The sequence below is a fragment of the Amyelois transitella genome, chromosome 24 (assembly GCF_032362555.1).
Source record: "Amyelois transitella isolate CPQ chromosome 24, ilAmyTran1.1, whole genome shotgun sequence".
Classification (NCBI taxonomy): Eukaryota; Metazoa; Arthropoda; class Insecta; order Lepidoptera; family Pyralidae; genus Amyelois; species Amyelois transitella.
In genome coordinates this window covers 2,938,105-2,957,894 of record NC_083527.1, presented here as the reverse complement: position 1 = coordinate 2,957,894, position 19,790 = coordinate 2,938,105, and the positions used below count along the sequence as shown (strand labels likewise).

The 19,790-nt window shown below is 36.7% G+C and overlaps 1 protein-coding gene across 1 annotated transcript; it reads left to right on the top strand.

The window, feature by feature from the left end:
• Positions 1-16,326: 16,326 nt before the first annotated feature.
• LOC106135884 (proteasome subunit beta type-5) lies at positions 16,327-19,055 on the top strand. Its single transcript, XM_013336285.2, has 6 exons — positions 16,327-16,572; positions 16,686-16,787; positions 17,011-17,110; positions 17,559-17,752; positions 18,356-18,494; positions 18,862-19,055. Exons 1-6 carry the CDS (start codon positions 16,429-16,431, stop codon positions 19,023-19,025), a joined length of 843 nt encoding a protein of 280 aa, XP_013191739.1. The 5' UTR covers positions 16,327-16,428; the 3' UTR covers positions 19,026-19,055.
• Positions 19,056-19,790: the final 735 nt, after the last annotated feature.

Here is a 19,790-nt window from a genome sequence, read left to right as displayed (position 1 = left end):
TAAAATATAAACGGGGTTGACAGAACCTGTAGTCACAAGTCTCAAACACCAGGGTTGATAAAAGAGATTCAAAGATAGTAACCGGTTGTTATCCCATCGCCTAAAAGAAGCACAAGTTTATTAGCCCATCCTTTAGTCGCCTCTTTAACTCTGGGATGAGACCATCACGGAAATAAATTGAATAGGAATTTTTTGTTATGATAATTTAAGTGAATACAGTACAGTGAGTTATAGTATTGCGTAGATGGACATGCAAATAGGCAAATCAACGTGTAATTAATTAACTTTGGAAATGTAGGACTGAACTTCTCAATTCGTGTTTTTTTAATGTAGCGATAAATAAGAGATAAATCGTAGACGTATCGTAGCGGCTACGATATTCGTAGCAATCGCTACGACTGTAGACAACGGCTACGAAATTATGACGAACATTCATACAAATTATAAATGGCTTTTCTATTTAAAGTTTTAAGTGCATATATTTTTTTATACAAGATAAAAATTTACTTGCTAACAGACGCATGCACGCAGATTCACGTATTGGTGGTAATTACATGAAAATTATTGTTCTTTTTTTTAGGTATTCCTGTATTATGAAATGGAGAAATGTCTATATTCTTCGTGGTGTCCACTAAACAGCCTATGGAGCACGCGCCGTACAAGCACCGCTAATATCTAATAATAACTAGAATCGATAGACAACCGACAATTATACCATAGACACAAAATAACGAGTGGGCAGATAAGCGTTACCAAACAAAGTTGTTGGTGAGAACCTCATTGAAACGTTTCAAATATTCTTCCCCTATAAGAATAGGCTAACAAACTTGTGGTTTATATTTTAGACGATGGGCTAATAAGCTATCACAATAATCTGAATCTTAATTCCATCATAAGCGGTACAGCTGAACGTGGTCTTTCAGTTGCATTACTGTTGGCTCTGTCTACCCTGTAAAGGATAAAGACGTTATATATACATACATACATACATACATATGATCACGTCTATATCCCTTGCGGGGTAGACAGAGCCAACAGTCTTGAAAAGACTGAATGGCCACGTTCAGCTATTTGGCTTAATGATAGAACCGAGATTCAAATAGTGACAGGTTGCTAGCCCATCGCCTAAAAGAGGAATCCTAAGTTTATAAGCCTATCCCTTAGTCGCCTTTTACGACATCCATGGGAAAGAGATGGAGTGGTCCTATTCTTTTTTGTAATAGTGCCGGGAACCACACGGCACCCGGGAACCACACGGCACTATGTATATACGTATGTATTTGTGTGTTATATTCCAAACGCAAACATAGGCGTCATTTTTAAAAAAATTCACACGGGAAGAACACGTAGCCACTAGCAAAAGCTAAACTTCAAATATTAATTCTTCTTCAAATCTAATTATAATTGATTTTTGATCCATTTTAATAACATAACTACCGAACCTTATAAACTGTATATACAGATACATCTAAATATGTAAATACCAATCTTATCGTAGAAGACAATAACGGGATTCTCCCAATATACATATACATTTCTATACAATGATTAATTTTCCACACAGATTATGCTCTTGTCCACGTCCGTTACTCGATAGCATCGAGAGCAATTAGCATCGATAATGCCCACTCGATACTTTCTATCGATACTTTATTGTAATAACTAACATTAGTCGCTTATAAATCTTTTGACGTGACGTTGCTTATCTGTTTATCTCGTAATTCGATTATGAATGGCGTAACTATTACACTTATGTCTTTGGTTTGCAAATACGAATTATCCATACTTTCATACTGGCTTTTAATCCGAGTTGAATCCTCATCACTCACTCAGGAGCCCGGGGTATGGCCTAGACCATGGATCTTGGATTGGGTGAGTCAAGTTTTTACACGAAGCGACTCCCGCTTGACCTCCGCAACCATTGCAGGGGAAGCCAACCCGTATTGGATCGATCATGGTTACACATTCAATTGCCTGAATATGTAGATTTTTCCATTTGAGCATCGGTTAGTACTCAAACAAAGTGATTCGAACCTGTGCCTTTTTGCACCACACGCATTTTAACCGACCACTTACCGATTTGACCACTGGCGCTCTTACTTACATACCATCCATAGTAAAATCCATTTAAATTAGAATAAAAGAAGATTGACTGACATATTATTATCAACGTATTTACAATCAAAACTGTAGGGTCCAGAGATTTAAAAATTTGAAATGAATTCATACATAAATATAGCAGTTAAATACAGCAGTTCGTCGTGAAAGTGTTACAGACAGGAAGACAGACTTTCGCATTAGAAATATATTTGTATTTTATTTCATTGTCCATTTGAAAGATAAATAATCCATAGCCATTTGTGTTTACACGTTTTCTAACAACACATTTTAGAGGTTAGAAGAAATGGCGCCATAAAACACGAAGTTTTTAATCATAGGGCGGCGAGGCAAAGACCACGAGTGGGGTTTACACGGCAATTAGTGGGGGTGGGACTGGGAACGTGCGACTCATTTAGTTTTTGTTTTTATATTTTTTTAATACAAGTAAATAAATTTTTTTTAGTCTGACACTATAGACCGGACCTTAAAAAGTTGAAATGCGAGCCAGTCCGGAGTGAACTATGCAAACACGGAAATTTGAAAGAGAAATATAAAAATATAGATACAATTATGAATTAGAATACATAGGTATTAACATACACAAAAGGAGAGTGAACGCGGGGAACATGGTGAATGGAGCTTTGCATGCCTTTATGAGCAGTCAGAAACTATCCAAAAAGGCTCGACTGGCTGTGCACAGGGGCGTGTTGGTCCCGACATTAATGTATGGGAGTGAAAGTTGGGTATGGCAAAAGAAGCATGAAAGCAGAATAAATGCAGTGGAAATGAGAGCGTTAAGGAGTATGATGGGTGTGAAATTGAGTGACAGGATAAGGAACAGCGTGATAAGGGAATGTTGTGATGTGAAAGAAGATGTAGTTACAGGAATAGAAAAGGGTATGTTAAGATGGTTCGGTCATGTGGAGAGGATGAATGAAAGCAGGTTGACTAAGCAGATATACAAGGAGAGTGTGGAGGGAAAGGTCGGAGTGGGAAGACCTAGACGAACGTATCTTGATCAAATTAAGGACGTCCTGGTAAAGGGTCAGGTCAAAAGTACCCGAAACCGCCGAGCTTGTATGAAGAGAGTTATGAATGTGGACGAAGCGAAAGAAGTATGCAGAGATCGTGGCAAGTGGAAAGAGGTAGTCTCTGCCTACCCCTCCGGGAAAGAGGCGTGATTTTATGTATGTATGTATGTATGTATTAACATACACCCATCACTTTTCTATAACGGGGTAGACTGTGCCATTAGTTTTGAAAAGACTCAAATGACAACAGCAGTGTATGCATACGTAATGATGGAATTGAAATTGCTAACCCGTCAAAAGTTGAATTTCAAGTTTAAGTTTCTCTCCCTTGCTTGACTTTTACAATTTGCGCGGGAAGCCAAAAATCTGGCACACACACAAATTTAAATTGTTTTTAGAAAGGCTAAAAAAATTATTATTTGCAAATATAGCTTTAGGCTTTCTAGTTGTATTGACAGGTGATTGACTACAAACTCAGTTAAGATTGCTCTGATTTATGACCGCCTACGATTATAAATCTTTGATGTCATGTTTACATTTACAAACTTTTCATAAATTTTTATATAACTATACATATATTATAGAAACCCAATGCAATTTTATACAATATCTACATATAAAAAAAAACGCAAATATTATTTTTGGCACTGGCCATTTAAGAACATTCACATTCATTCTTCAACGGTATTTCGCAAATCAACACCTAAAGATATTTTGGCGCCAAGCCACGACACGGCAAAGGTACAAAGCAGGCCGCAGCCAAGCGTTTCTGAACGCACTCAATAAATTACAACGGCTAATCACCCTTAATTGGGATGTGTCGTGACCCGACTTAACCCGAGGTCGCGTCAGAATAAGAACAAAATAATGCAACAAACATAATGATACGTGCCCGTTTTTGAACGCTCCAACTCTTTTAATTTTCGAACGTTACGTCCGAAAACTGTAATTATCGTCGCATTTCCAAATTTAAGTATACGGATAGAGATATTAATAGTCGTGTGTTTGCTTTTTTCTTGATTTATTTAGCTTATAGATTAGTGGTTGTAATCGTTTTTGTTGGTGCTAATGGTTATGAACGTGTGTGACCGCTTTAAAATTTTGTAGTTTTTGTAAAGGTTTATTTCATTTGTTTTCTTAGAAACGACTTGTGTGGTTTTGGTAATTCAGGGTAATATAGGCACAGATTATCGTCATCGTTGCTCTTTTTTTTTTAAACCCCTACCCGCCAAAAAGACCCCTACCAAAAAAAAGAATAGGACCACTCCAGCTCTTTCCCATGAAAGTCATAAAAGGCGTAGATAAGGGATAGACTTATAAACTTGAGATTCTTCTTTGAGATTTTTCTTTCTTTCGTTTCGTAATGGCGAACAACAGCCGCTGCTACATGCTGGTCCATCAAGCCAAACGGCTCAACTCGCCCTGTAGGTATACTGATTATAACTGACAACTTGGTTATCCGCTGACCGCTGAGGTTATCCTCAGTGAGAGCTCTTAGAAATTTATGTGCGCCTAGTACGTATGTAGTAAAGTGTGCTGAGAACCACATTTATGAACTTCTATCATACTCGTACACACATTAGAAATCGTAAGATCAAACAATTTTACGACACCCTAAATATCGCAATAAATCATTTAGCATATTTCATACCGCTTTAGATAACATTTGCATGGGCATTCCTAATTGAGCCATTTCACAGATAAATAGATAAAACACGAATAGGGCAACCCTAAATTATGCGTATTATTTGCATATAATAACTATAGGGGTGACATATTTGATTCACCTATCAAAAAGATGTAACCGACAACATTTCCCAAATAAAATTATACTTTATGCTACTTAGCATAAGATTAAAATTTGAGTTCTAATTTTATGGGATTTATTTATATTTTTAGTTATAAATTTTGGCCCTCCGGGAATCGATCCCGCGACAATACCGCAAAGGGAATGCAGTTATGCAGATTTCGTAATGATGCCTGTTATCTGAGTTTTGATGACGTGGTCCTTTTTTATGGTCGAATTTGTTTCGGTTAGTTTACAGAACTAAGTACCTAATATATATTGCGGAATGAAGTGTGTCTTTTTGTGAATACTAACTTAACATGGTCACATAACTGGCGAAAGGTCTGGTCAAGTACGAAACGAAAGAAGTATCTTGGAGGTGGAAAGATGTGTCTGTCTACCCCTCCGGGAAGAGGCGCGAGGATTTTATGTATATATAAGTCATTATTGTAAATAACATATCTGTGTAATTTTTCCCGTATATATTTAATAAATACCTACCTTGACTAAATATGGACTAGGTGCAGAGTAAAACATAAAATACTCGAAAGTACTTATCTTCTGATTTTTACGTGGTTTTAAAATCTTTATTGTACCTTTAAGCATATAGATGAAATGTTCCTAAAAGCATTCTCTACCTACTCAGGAAATGATCAAAACATATAACCACCAATGTAACTTAATACAATAAAATAAATTGCAAAAATCCAGTTTTCTCCGTAATCATGTATGGATCCCGTAATTCTGGGGCCGCAGAGGGCCTAACAGGCTTACTATTAGCCCACTCCCTCAGGACCACCGGTGGGAAAGCGTATGGAATTATATCGGAGACATTGAGAACAAAAATCAACACTCTTCGAGTGCTGTTCATTTTGAAACACCGTAGAGGATGATGGTGGTGGATGCGGTATATTTTCTTATTTAATTTTATTAGTTATTTTTTATTCTAATGATTTTTTAAGGTTGGGGATTTGCCTTTACAAATGTGTGATAATCAACTATAAACTGATCAATTTATTCAGTGATTTGTAGTAGTTTTTTTGTCTTTGTAAGATTACAATTCAATTTTCTTCTTAAGCCTGGGTTGACCTAGTTTTTGTAGGCGCCGCCTTATAAGGCGAGAAGCTATGTTGTTATCATGGATTTATAGATACAATTTTAATTGAATTAATATATATTACAAGATAGACGCAACAAGAGTAGACGCTAGAACAGTAGAAGAAAGATTCCCACGCTTGAAATATATATCACGACTGCAAAACACTTTATGAAATAAAAGCTCATAATTAAAATAAGTGAAAAATTGCCGCATCCAAACAGAAATAGCTCCATTAATCCTCCGGGATTATAGCTCGGCGAATGTCAAGTGTCAGAGAGAATTGGCGCGAAATGTTGACAATACAGATTATAGTGGGTCACCCTGCAGGCTTGCAGCTTATTAGCGGATACCGTTTTGTGAATATGCACTCTTAGCTAAAGTGCGAACAAATTATGTTGAAAGAAAAATCGTCATGAAATAAGTCTTTTTGCTATCGTCCTATGGGTCTTTAAACGGACGTTGATATAGCGGCATACATATTATCTTCTCTCTTCTTTTTATAGAGAGGAGATAATATGCCTTATTGACGTTGATATTTATAATAATAAAATCTATAAAACATTAGAGGAGGCGAAATCTGCATCAAAAATTAAATAAAAATAAATAAATAAAATTAAAAGCCGTTGTGTAGTTTTAAAGATATAACGTGAGAAAACTTGCATATAATTTAATTGTGCAACAACATAAGAATTTCATTAAAATGTAATTATTTATTTATACTTTATGCACGTAAAATGTACAACAGATGGACTTACGTTATGCCACAAGGCATTGTCTGCCAGTGGAACCTTTGGACCAAACTGAGATGTATGTACTGTACGGGTGGTGCGATAACTGTAAAAAAATATGAATAATAATTATGTTACTTAATATACTTAGATATAATAGATTACAGGCTAAAGTACGACTATATACATATATTATATTTGTGTTGGTATTTTCCTTTCTCATAGATATACCTATCAACCATGAAGGTATGTTACCATGAAGTACGGTTCGCTGCCCTATTGAATCGATTTGTTAAAACCCTACCATACTACACTAGCATATAAGTTCTTGACTGTGAGTATGCCTACACGAAGTTAATAAAGGGCCTATCCCTATGCAAACATAGTCACGTGACCGCCAGAGGGCGGGTCACGTGACCGAACCACAGATGAGATAGTGATCTTTCGCGCGCAAAATTGTCTACGGTTGAATTTTCGCCCGCGCTTTTTGATGTCAAAATCACAGGATGTCTTTAGCTTAGAACTTGTTTGTGACATGTAATATCCTTCACATGGTTAGCTGCACCTGAGGCTTAAGATAAATTACACATGCTTTTTTTATATGTATCGATGTTATCAATGTACCTATATATAGCTGTAAAAAATATTATTCTTTAGTTTAGTTCTTAGGTTGATCAGGCGATGGAGGTGTTTCATAATGCTCAGGGACTTTTATTTTCCTCCAAAGAATCTTCTTCCTCTTGGCTTTAGTCCTGGTTGCATTGTCACCCCTGGATCCTGGACCATGGATCCTGGATTGTCAGATTTTTACACGAAGCGACTTTCATCTGACCTCCGCAACCTTTGCAGGTAAACCTTACTCGTATTGGATCGATCATGGTTACAAATTGAGTTGCCTGAATGTACAAGTTTGCTAACGATGTTTTGCTTCACCGTAAGAGTATCGGTTAGTATACTAACTAAAGTACATAACTTCTAAAATATTCATTGGTACATGGCCGAGGTGGTATTTGAACCCGTGCCTGTCTACGCATCACGCATTTTAACCGGGCACCTTCCCGATCGACCACAGACGTACATAAAACCCGTCAAAAAATATGTCAATATCCGATGTAAAAAAATATGCTTTTAGTGTTCACTTATTGTGTGCGGCTCCAGTGGATATTAATTCCAATAGATAGATTCGGTGTCAGATGTAGTTTTAAAGTGTCTTTTGAGTAGTTTCAAAGTTATAACGACCAGACAAACCAGACGAACAGACAGACAAAAATTGAAAAAAAAAATTTTTTGTTATAACTTTGAAAATTGGAATCGTTGTCGAAACAATTGAGCTAAGTTACAACAATACAATATTAATTTGTTGCTAGTCTTCATCGATATTTGAATAATATCCAACAACGCTCTGGGCGCCACCTGTCATCATTCCGATGTAACAATACGGCCATTACTTTAAAGGCAGAGTGATTAAATGTTTAATTATAGTTGTTTTAGACAATTAATCAAGCCATAGATTGAGTTTTCACTGAGAAGGTCAGTTCTGAAGCGCGTTGCTCTTTGGAACCTAAGGGCATAGATTTACTGAGCGATCATAGATAAAATATGCAATAAATATATTAAAATAGATAGTCACATATGTAATTTAGTAAGAAAGTCTTTCTGAACAGGTGATGGGCTGGCAACCAGTACAGTTTAAAGTACAGGTATAATATCTGGGTAACTCCTATCTGATACTCTCCACAACATTGGCAGGGGAACCTGACCTATGTTAACTACCAATCCTACGTCTGGACTGGAGGATTGTGCAAATATTTAACAGTTCTAATTCATATACAGGTTTCATGATGTTTTACATTACCATAAGAGAAAAAGTTCAGAGTCATTGTACTTCTTCTGTGTATTGTTTTTCCGGCACCAATAACAAAAAAAGGACCACTCCTTCTCTTTCCCATGGATGTCGTAAAAGTCGACTAAGGGACAGGTTTATAAATTTCGGATTCTTCTTTTAAGCGATGGACTAGCAACCCGTCACTATTTGAATCTCAACTCTATCATCAAGCCAAAAAGCGAGAACTTGGCATATCAGTCTTTTCAAGACTGTTGGCTCTGTCTACCCCGCAAAGGATGTAGACGTTATCATGTGTATGTACGTATATAATAATCTTAATTTGCGTGAATTGCCACCGTTAATAGTTTTAAATAGTCGCACTTTAGGATATAAGTCGCCGATCAAACCCCGATCCAACTCTCTCGTTTTGCAACGTCAAAGTGTTTATTGTTTCGCTGGCGGGCAATGCCTTTCTTTTGGTTTTATTTATCTTCACCTGCCTAATGCTCTCATGGACTTAAAAGGAAAAAAAATGTAAGGAGATAATTGAAAAGTATTTGTTTGTTTGTAATATCGTTATTGCATAAAAATTTACACAGTAACAAGAAAATAGTACATAGTTATAAAAGAAACAAATCAAAAGTGTATAGACGTTTTGCCACTTAAGCAGTAAAAGTCTTTAAATTCGGATTACCACTATTATCTAGTAGTGATAATTCGAATTTGAAGAAAAATTATGATAATTCATCGAAACGGCCTATGAATTATCACAAATTGTTTAAGAGCATGTGGCCTGTTTGGCGCAGTGAATTGTGTTTTTATAGTATTGCTCCATTTCCCTGCAGGTCATGGTGGAATGAAATGAGAAAAGCAAGCTTTACTGATTGGTCGGAATCGAATCGGAACAATATTCTTAGATTTCTGTAGATGTTCATATAATATAGTTTCCCTCAGTTTATCCCCTAGCACAAGTCTCGAGTGTACTGGACCATGATAGACCATACCATAGTCTAGAGTACTCGCAACGTCTGTAACCGGCTGAAATGGAAGCACATTACTGAGAGAACAGTCCTCGGGAAAGAATACGACCCGCCGAACACCACTCCGTGTACCTCGTCTGCGCAACCACGACCACTCTGACAAGAGTGTTCGACTAAGAAGAAGACAAGTCTCAAATTTAAAAAATGTAAATGAATGTATCACTCGAAGTTTTTCAGAATAATATACTTACTTAGTAGATTTTATAATTGTTAAGTAAGTATAGTACTAATAGTGTCTTTAAAAATGACACGAGTAACCTATATAAAACAAAAATAATTATCATATTAATTATCATTGTAAAGTATCTTTTCAAAATTTACATCTACATATTTCCAACACGTAATTTTTTTATTATTTTCTTTATAACAGTGGTCCCGTCTCCTGGTCTGCCGTCCGCTGTCCCATCCGGCCCTTCAGGCATCTTTAGACATTGAAGTCCGACAAAATAAGAAGCTATTTATTAATATGAATCCGCCATTACGTTTCAGCATAAAAAGTATGTGAAACAACTTGAGACTACTTTTGTATTTGGTACTGTATAAATATAAAATTAGAATTTCACATAGAAACTTAGGTTTAATTCAGATGTACATGAGGTGGTCTTAGTCTAACCACTTATAATCTAGTTGCCTACCCTTCTTCTTCTTCTCTGAGGTCGTCTTTATAAAAATTTCTAGCGTCTCCAGTCATTTGTAGTGGGAAGTTTACGTACTTATATTAGTACCTACCTAATTTCAAATCAGTGACCTCTATCCAACCCTATTGTTTCTTTACAGCATCGGACATTTAATTTCAGTGCTCTTCGTCTATCCTATTATAATTTTAAGCTTTATGTACACTATATGTGGCAAGTTTTTACGCAGTGGACGAGTTGTTAAAAAAAAGACAACCGTTCTCTGAGCAAAATTGCGAATCGTCCACCTCCGCAGACAAGACCATAATGCTCCGTAATTCTAAATTCAAAATTGAAGAAGTTACGAGCGGTCGCGCACGGGCCTCTCGGTGTTGCCAGTTGTATAATTAGAAAATGAAAGGGTGGCGCGTACTCGGCCCGCGGCGCGACCACTACTATCGCTCACCATCGAGACTGCTGGCCAGTGATGTAGTGATGGGAGGTGTCGATAAATTTATATAAGTTTATCGAGAATGCTATGTGTAGAACGTCGGTGGTCTAACTGTTGCCTAAAAGATTAGAAAAAGAGTTCATGGTGTAAATCCAGCTTTAAATCCCACCACGTCGCTCTCATATACTAATGACTCTACTTTTATTGAAATGTACATTAGGACGATTGATTATCTACCAATTTACGGTGAATACGGGTATTTTCAGGAAAATTTCAAATTTTCAGGAAACTGGATGACTCATTACCGAAATTATGTTCGCCTTAAGGTGAGGCAGGATTTGTTTTGTATAAAAAACTGACTAACCTAATTCAGGATTGTGGTCCCAGCCGAAACTCTGGCTTCAGAACAAGTCACATAATATGAGTCATATTATAACGCCACTTATGTTAAATCTGTTGTGCCGAAGTTTTCGTCATAGGTACCATAATATGAGAGATATCGATATAAATAGTGATTCCAGTTAGAAATCTACATCCCTATCTCAAAAACTCCCGTCCCTGCGGGCAAATGGCAACATTCTTTATTTTCGAATATTAATAAGGAGCGTGCAGCACTACACCGTATTTCACATCAAGTAACATCATCATCATGTGTCCCACTCTTACCTATAACAAAACATATGTATATCCGCACTCTTCTAATGCAATAGCCAAGACACAAGATTACGATCCAGTTAATTTTATACTGAAGCTATTATATAAACGTCTAAGTTATGCATAAATAGCTCTAAGTCATATTTCCACTGAACTTGACATTACAATTAAATTTCCTTATCATAATCGTTATGAAGGAAACATTAACAAACGAATTTTCTCTATGTCCCTTTAGGGATTAGTATTATATAATAGGTACTTAGTATTATACATATAGGCGGTGGTGGTCGAGCTGTTATGGCAGCTGAATAAATAGTGTAATGTACGGTTTCAAATTTCATCGCTGTTGGCTCTGTCTACCCCGAAAGGGATAATGACGAGATTATATGTATAAAGCGAAGCCGCGGACTTAAGCTTGTGTAACATACATATAAATAAATTCATTGTGATCACGAAACGATAAAATCACAGTTTCAGTAAATCACTACATAACACGGCATAGTGCCGTTGAACGCAATTTAACAATTTTGGTGTCAAATTTGTCTAAATTGATGCCATTAACATACCAGGGCCTGCCCGGACTTCTGTAATCAAGTCACCAGGTATAGGATGCAACTAAAGTACGCCAGCGTATAAATCAAGGAAATTAAACATCCTAAAAAAAAGCCTTTTATGTTGTAACTTCAACTAACTGCTGAATTAATTATTCAAAGTCTCTATTAAGAAGAAAAAAATTAACAAAGGAAGCTATCCAAATCACTATTTGGGTAGACTTCTGTGATTGTGACGGCCTCTGTGGCGCAGCGGTAATACGCTTGTCTGTGACACCGGGGGTCCCGGGTTCGAATCCCGGCCAGGGCATGATGAGAAAAGAACTTTTTCTGATTGGCCTGAGTCTTGGATGTTTATCTATATAAGTATTTATACTAAAATATAGTAGCGTTGAGTTAGTATCTCGTAACACAAGTCTCGAACTTACTTCGAGGCTAACTCAATCTGTGTAATTTGTCCCGTATATATTTATTTATATTTATTTATTTATATTATTTATTGTAGTCTCTATTGTGTAATATGTTCATAATTTTTTTATTTACCTTAATTGACTTTTCAAACTGCGCGGTAGTCACAAAGTCTTACTTTTAAATATATAAATAGTTGTGAAATTAGAATAAGCGTGAGACTTATTCCACTCCAGACTCAACCCGAGACTAACACTGCTTAAGACGTACCCTAATTTAAAAAATCAAATGCATACGTCAGGCGACAGGGCCGATCACGTCAAATCACGCACGTCACGTCAAGACATCGCGTGACAATCTTTACGATTCCTTTGGGAACCCAGGGCTAATGCAGGGCGGCCTAAACTGATAAATTGTAAGGTTTCCGCTCGGAATGCGCTAATAAGTCGCCATGCAGTCACACCGACACTTCTTTTCTTGACATATTTTTTCTTCTTTGTCGCTACGCTCTTGGCAGGGCGGTCGTGATCACGATAAAGTGGTCATAGCTTTCCTCACTATAAGTCTTTCGTCATGACTTTCTAGTGCACTGGCAGAACATCTAGTGCAGTCAGATAAGCGATTAAGCAGTTTTTTTCGCGCACGAAACTATCGCTGTTTCGATTTTTATTATGACGTGAAACGGGACAGCAATAGATTATCGCGTAAAAACGGCGTCACGTGTGTAATGCTGCTGCCAGTTTTTCTCTTAAATGACCAGTCGCTTTCAGGAATACTCAGTTCTGCCGTCAATTATTTTCTACAATTAAAATTTTAAGAGGAATACATGTTAGAAAGAGACTAAAGTATGAAATATTTAGACCCATATTCCAATCAGAGCAAAATAAGTTTGAGACTTACCAGCAAGTACAGTAAGAGATGCACAGAAAGAATAGAACTCAATTTTTTCCACCAACAAAAGCTGTTTACTTGCAAGTTGACTACAATTTTTGTGTATAAATATTTTTATAAGAAATTATTACACTTATTTCTTCTTTTCTTTCTTTTTAAAGTCATTGAAATCATAAAAATCGGCTTAACACTCTTAGGTGTAAGTCCGATTCTACGTTTGAAATGTTCGCTGTGAGAGCAGATTTTTACACTTTGTTCAAATCTTACGCCTCGGTGTAACAGGCTGCCTCTATAAGTTGCAATTATGAGTTTTTGGGCTATCATTTCGTCGGCTAGCTTAGTTAATATGCACTTTGGTACTTTGGCTGGAATCGTGACTTTCCTCTTATTTCAATTCACGATTTGGGAATTTGTCTGCTGTGGGCGTCTGTGGCTCAGTTTATTTTTTAAACGGACTAAATAATTGATAGGCACAGTATATTTCACTGTTAAACTTGAAATTTGGGCTAATTTTATTGCGGTAGAAGTGGTTAGTTTCGTGAAACCATCGAACTTAACGTAGTCTTCGAGTCCTGTAACTACCTTAGCCTTATTGGCTCTGTCTAGACCGTAAGTATTTATATCATCAAAGTTTGTATAGTAGGTAAGTAAGGTGGATCGGATCAAAAGCGTGAACAAAGGTCAAATTCTACTTCAGTGACTTTTTTCTAAGTTTTGTAAGTAAGTATACTTACATACATTAGTCTGAACGCTAACCTGCTCTTACAGTGAGAAAAAACATCGTGAGCAAACCTTCACACTCAGGCAATTGAACAGCGGCGGGGTAAACAGCGCCAACATTCTCGAAAATAATAGAAAGACACGTCCAATTTAATGATTGAATTTTAAATCAGATAGTGACAAGTTGCTAGCCCATCGCTTAAAATAAGAATATCAAATCCATAGCCTTTCCCCTTATTAGGCAAATAGCCTCCTAACGAAGTTTCAAAAGGGCTATCTCCAACGAACTATAAATATACTTACGTATAAACGTATTTTCACGGCTATATTTCTGGCGTGGTAGACAGAGCCAACAATCTCGTAAAGACTGAGAGGTCACGTTCAGCTGTATGGCTTCAAGATAGAATCGAAATTCAAATGGTGACAGGTTGTTAGCCCATCGCTCAAAAGAAGAATCCCATGGAACTGTACATACATACATACATATGGTCACGTCTATATCCCTTGTTGGGTAGACAGAGCCAACAGTCTAGATTAATGGAAATGTGAGAACATTAAAATAAAGCAGTCAGATACCATAGTTACTCCTACTCATGATATCTACTTATATTTCGACTTGATCTGATACTTATCAAACTTTCCAATATTATTTATGTTAATGATCTACATATACCTACAATACTACCTACACATTATCTATTTCGCATCGATATAATGACAGACTTTTGGGATCAATTATAGAGCTCCTATTTCGCATAGAGCGCTCATTAATGTACCATATTATATTTCTTCCCCTGACATAAATCTCAATTACTTACCTACTTCTCTGGAGAGGAGCCCGGGGTGCGCCTTTGACCAGGATCCTGAATTGGGTGAGTCAGGTGTTTACACGAAGACTCTCCTATCTGACCTCCGCAATCTTTGCAGGGAAACCTAAATCATATTGGTTCATGGTAAAATCACTTTACTTATAGGATAGGCACATTCTTATTCCCATTAGCCTTCTACGACGTCCATGGGAGAGATGAGTGGTCCTATCTTAAAGTGTTAAACGTCGAAGACAAATAATTTCATAAGAAACATTAAAATAGGAAGAGGGACTGCTTCATACACATACGTACATATTATCACGTCTTTATCCCTCACGGGGTAGACAAAGCCAGCAGTTAGAGCCAACATAATAGACTGAAAGGCCACAATTTACCGTACGACTTAATAATTAGCGACAGGTTGATCAGGCATTATTAGACTTTTTACAATTTAATTTTCATAATAAAATTTAAACTTTCCTAAATATTTGTCCCATGCCCAGAGGCAAAAACATAGCTATAACATACTATACTATACTATTGATAGCAAATGATTCGCATTCTCAATAAAAAAAACCTTTAATAAATTCGTTCTCTAATAAAAATTAATACTACAATGTGATCCTATCGGTCCCAAACATTATTTGTGATCTGACTCACGGACTAACGGTAATCATAGGTTTAGCTCCTCTACTATTTATTGAGTATATATTTCATTCGGTGAATTTTATAATTCAAACCTTTTAGACGATTTCTCAAAATTTTGCAACTTATAATTTCGCCCGCATAGTTATCTCATTAGACTATTAATCGATGAAGCTCGTAACAACTGTGCAGAACATTTGTTTATTTTTTATGAATGTAGGAATTTTATCTTAGGTATTTTCTTGCACACATTATTCATGCCATAAAAGTCAATTGTAAAATTCTTTTAGACGATGGGCTACCAATCTGTCTTCCACATTCTGTCACAATCTGTCTTCCATATTCCACCATTAAGCCATACAGTTGAACGTGACCTTTCAGTCTTTTGACTCTTGACTGCTGACTCTGTCTACCCCGTAAGAGGTGGGGACGTGAATATAATGTAGGTATGTATCATTTTAATACGTTTCTAATAAATACTTACTTCCTTACTTATTAGGGTACCTATTTATTAGGGACACAAATAAGCTTTTTAGCGCTTGTTGCTAAAAAAAACGTAGGAAATATATATAGGAAAATCTGTAGATTCATATCTAAACTAAGAACTGTGGAAAAAGGTTGGCCTTACTGATAATAAAATCTGTTGCTTGGGATAATGGATTTTTATAATTATCAAACAATGAACTTAAATTTAACTAGCGCCATCTAGCATCGAGTAGCAAAAGTACATAATATTCTAAATAATACACAATATGCATAAGAGATGGCAGTATTTGCAATTAAAGAATTTAATGTGCATAAACAAATAAAATGTTAGTACATACCTCGCTCCTGTCGTGATTAATTATATTTAGAATTAGGAAATAAGAAGGCTGTGCATTTTATAATTAAAGGAATTAGTATTTTTAGATGAGCCTATTTATGAAGTTAAATTACTAGCAACACTTTTGTGCATAACAAAAGAAACTGTCAAAACAAAACTGTCAAATCATCGGTCGGCGTTTTCGTTTTCGCTTGTCATCTTTCAAGTTTTACTAAAATTATTTGAAATATTTAATTAAATACAATTTTTAACAATGGCTTTAATGGATTTGTGCCGTCTCGACGAGAAAATAAACCTCAGGCCCATGGATTCTTTAGCATCATTCCAAAATGATGTCGTAGGCTACAGCCAGAATTTTGTACACAGTGCCCAACTAGCGATCCCTCCTTTTGCAAATGTAAGTTTGGTTAATATGAAGCTTTTTATTAAACGGTTTTATTAAAATATCAATTTTCAATCAATCAAATCAATCAATTTATCTACAGCAATCATGATTATGTATTGTTTCAGCCCGCAGAAAGTTTAGCCAAATTCAACACTCACGATGAGACAGGCAAAGAAATCAAAATTGAATTCGACCACGGAACTACCACTCTTGGTTTTCGCTACCAGGTTAGTATGTACTAATGTATGATAATTTGTAAGGGCTTCTTGACACACACACATATCTATAAGGTTTGGAACAAATAAATAATTTTTATTTTAGCTTGATGATCATACAAATGAAGAAAAAAAAATGTGAACAGCAGACACAAATGTACTGATATTTCAGTCGAGTCAGTTTACTTGTAGTATGTAGACTAAAAGTAGTTACTTATAGATTTTCTGATTTTAGGGAGGAGTCCTGTTGGCCGTAGACTCCCGTGCCACTGGTGGTCAGTTCATTGGCTCTCAGTCGATGAAGAAAATTGTTGAAATAAATGATTATTTGCTGGGTAAGTTTTTTACATTATAATAAAAGAAACTTATTTCCAAATTTAGTTTAATGGTATCTAACTGTTGTCAACAGTGCCCATGCAGGGTGTAACCTACTTATTTAGAAGTAACATTTTTTTAACCTGTGACTTGCAATTAAGAATTTTAGACTTATTGGTAAATGTACCTCTTAATAGGCTGATTGCATAGTTAAGGCCTCCTATGGTTAAGAATGGCACTCAGGCGAATTGCTAAAGGATATCAAAATTAATCAAAACCCATATTTGTTCATTTAGATTTATCTGCCTAGAATTTGTCCTAAAAGTGTTTTGTTTCTGTTTACCCCAAGGCTTAAATACGTGTTTAATTAGTCATCTTTACATGTTCCCAATTGCAACTTCTGCCACTATGTTTCAGAGCTGTAGACAATGAAGACATGATATATATGTTTGTATCTAAATTCCCCAGGAACTCTGGCCGGAGGCGCAGCAGACTGCGTGTACTGGGACCGCGTGCTCGCCAAACAATGCCGGCTGTATGAGCTCCGCAACAGGGAACGCATCTCCGTGGCCGCCGCCAGCAAACTGATGGCCAACATGGTCTACAATTATAAGGGAATGGGACTCAGTATGGGGATGATGCTGGCTGGTTTTGATAAAAGGGTGAGTTTAACTACCCCATCACTACCCACAGCTTTACAAACTTTCTGGTTATCTTCGTTGAATCTGCTAGATTGTTCTCTAACAGTGCATCCTTTTTTGACTCCATTAACAAATACTTTAGTTTTCCTTTAGTCCTGTATTACTCACCTCTGTTCTAGTGAGTGGGTAATCTAAAGAGGGTGATTTTATAAGAATCTTTGAATATGATGATACTGGCTGGTTTTGATAAGAGGGTGAGACTTTATTGCTTTAACAGAATACAATTACTTGAAAAATTACACTAATTAAGCTAGTCATTAGGGCCTGTGATTCAAAGGCAAGAATACAACCACAACATCATACAGCCCTCTTTTTGTACTTGCTCCATCCATTATTTACTACCATTAGGTTCTGAATAGAAAAGCATTTTAATAAAGTTGGTCTGTTGCGAATAACCTTATACTCCTTCAGCTTAGGGTATGCCAATGAAAGGAGTCTTTTATTTGTCACAGTAACACATGTCAATGTTTGCATTAGACTTCTCTTATGAAACCCCTTCATAAAGAACGTCTGAACTTGGCCTACCATTAGGATGATAGAAATAGAATGTTATTTTCGTTTCAGGGTTGCCAGCTATATTATGTAGACAGCGAGGGCACTAGGACTCCCGGCAAGGTATTCTCCGTGGGCTCTGGTTCAGTCTACGCTTTTGGTGTGCTCGACTCAGGGTACAAGTGGGATCTTACTGATTTAGAGGCACAAGGTTAGTTTTAGAATGTAAAAATGTTCGACGGCCGGTCTTATAAAATAAACTATAATAATTAAGAAATTGCAGTAAGGAACCTTAGACTTGGCACGACTTTGTCTAGGTATCAGTACTTTTAAGAGATAAATTAGCAACTCCATCGAGACTTGGCTAGTTTTTTACTGCATGCCAACTATTACCTACCTATAAAAATATAAAAAAAAAAAATAAGAAATAGGGTCGAGTTGAGTACCTTCTTCTTTTATTAAGTTGGTTAAAAATAAATTTTGTTAACTGAACGTGAGATTGTGAGCTCTGTCTTCCTATAGTAGAGATGATGAGGGATAAAGGCCAGATTATGGATGTATGAACAATTTATTTCCAGAACTCGGCCGCCGCGCCATCTACCACGCGACCCACCGCGACGCGTACTCCGGCGGCATCGTCAGAGTCTACCACATCAGCGATAAAGGCTGGGTCAACATCTCCAACCAGGATTGTAGCGAGCTGCATTATAAGTATCAGGAAGAGAAGGGCATCCAGGAATAGGGGGTTCAATAAATAATTATTTGTACCAAACAGTTTTATTTTATACATACACATACATACATATGATCACGTCTATATCCCCAGCGGGGTAGACAGAGCCACCAGTCTTGAAAAGACTGATAGGCCACGCTCAGCTGTTTGGCGTAGTGATAGAATTGAGATTCAAATAGTGACAGGTTGCTAGCCTATCGCCTAAAAGAGGAATCCCAAGTTTATAAGCCTATCCCTTAGTCGCCTTTTACGACATCCGTGGGAAAGAGATGGAGTGGTCCTATTCTTTTTTGTAATGGTGCCGGGAACCACACGGCGCACGTTTTATTTTATCACGTGAAGAATCTAGAAATACAATAACAGGTAGGATACATAAATATATAAACGAATCATCCGTACAAAATATGACGGCCTCTGTGGCGAAGCGGTAGTGCGCTTGTCTGTAACACTGGAGGTATTCAGTTACAATCCCGGCCAGGGCATGATGAGACGCGAGCTTTACCGGCCCCATGACCTTATCCCTTTTCACGTCATAATAAAAAGCCAAACGGCGATTGTTTACGCGCGTTCCAATGCATAAATTTCAGATTATTGGTAAAAGGTTGGTTGGGATTAAAACAAATATTTGTACGATAACTTTTATTTTAAAAATTTAATTTGGAAGATATGTTGTTATTAGAAAGGTTGTTTTTTATTTGTGCAATTCAAAACAGTAGACATTAGGTACTCAGGAACGCAAAGAACGTTGGGGTATTATTTTTATCTCACTACTAG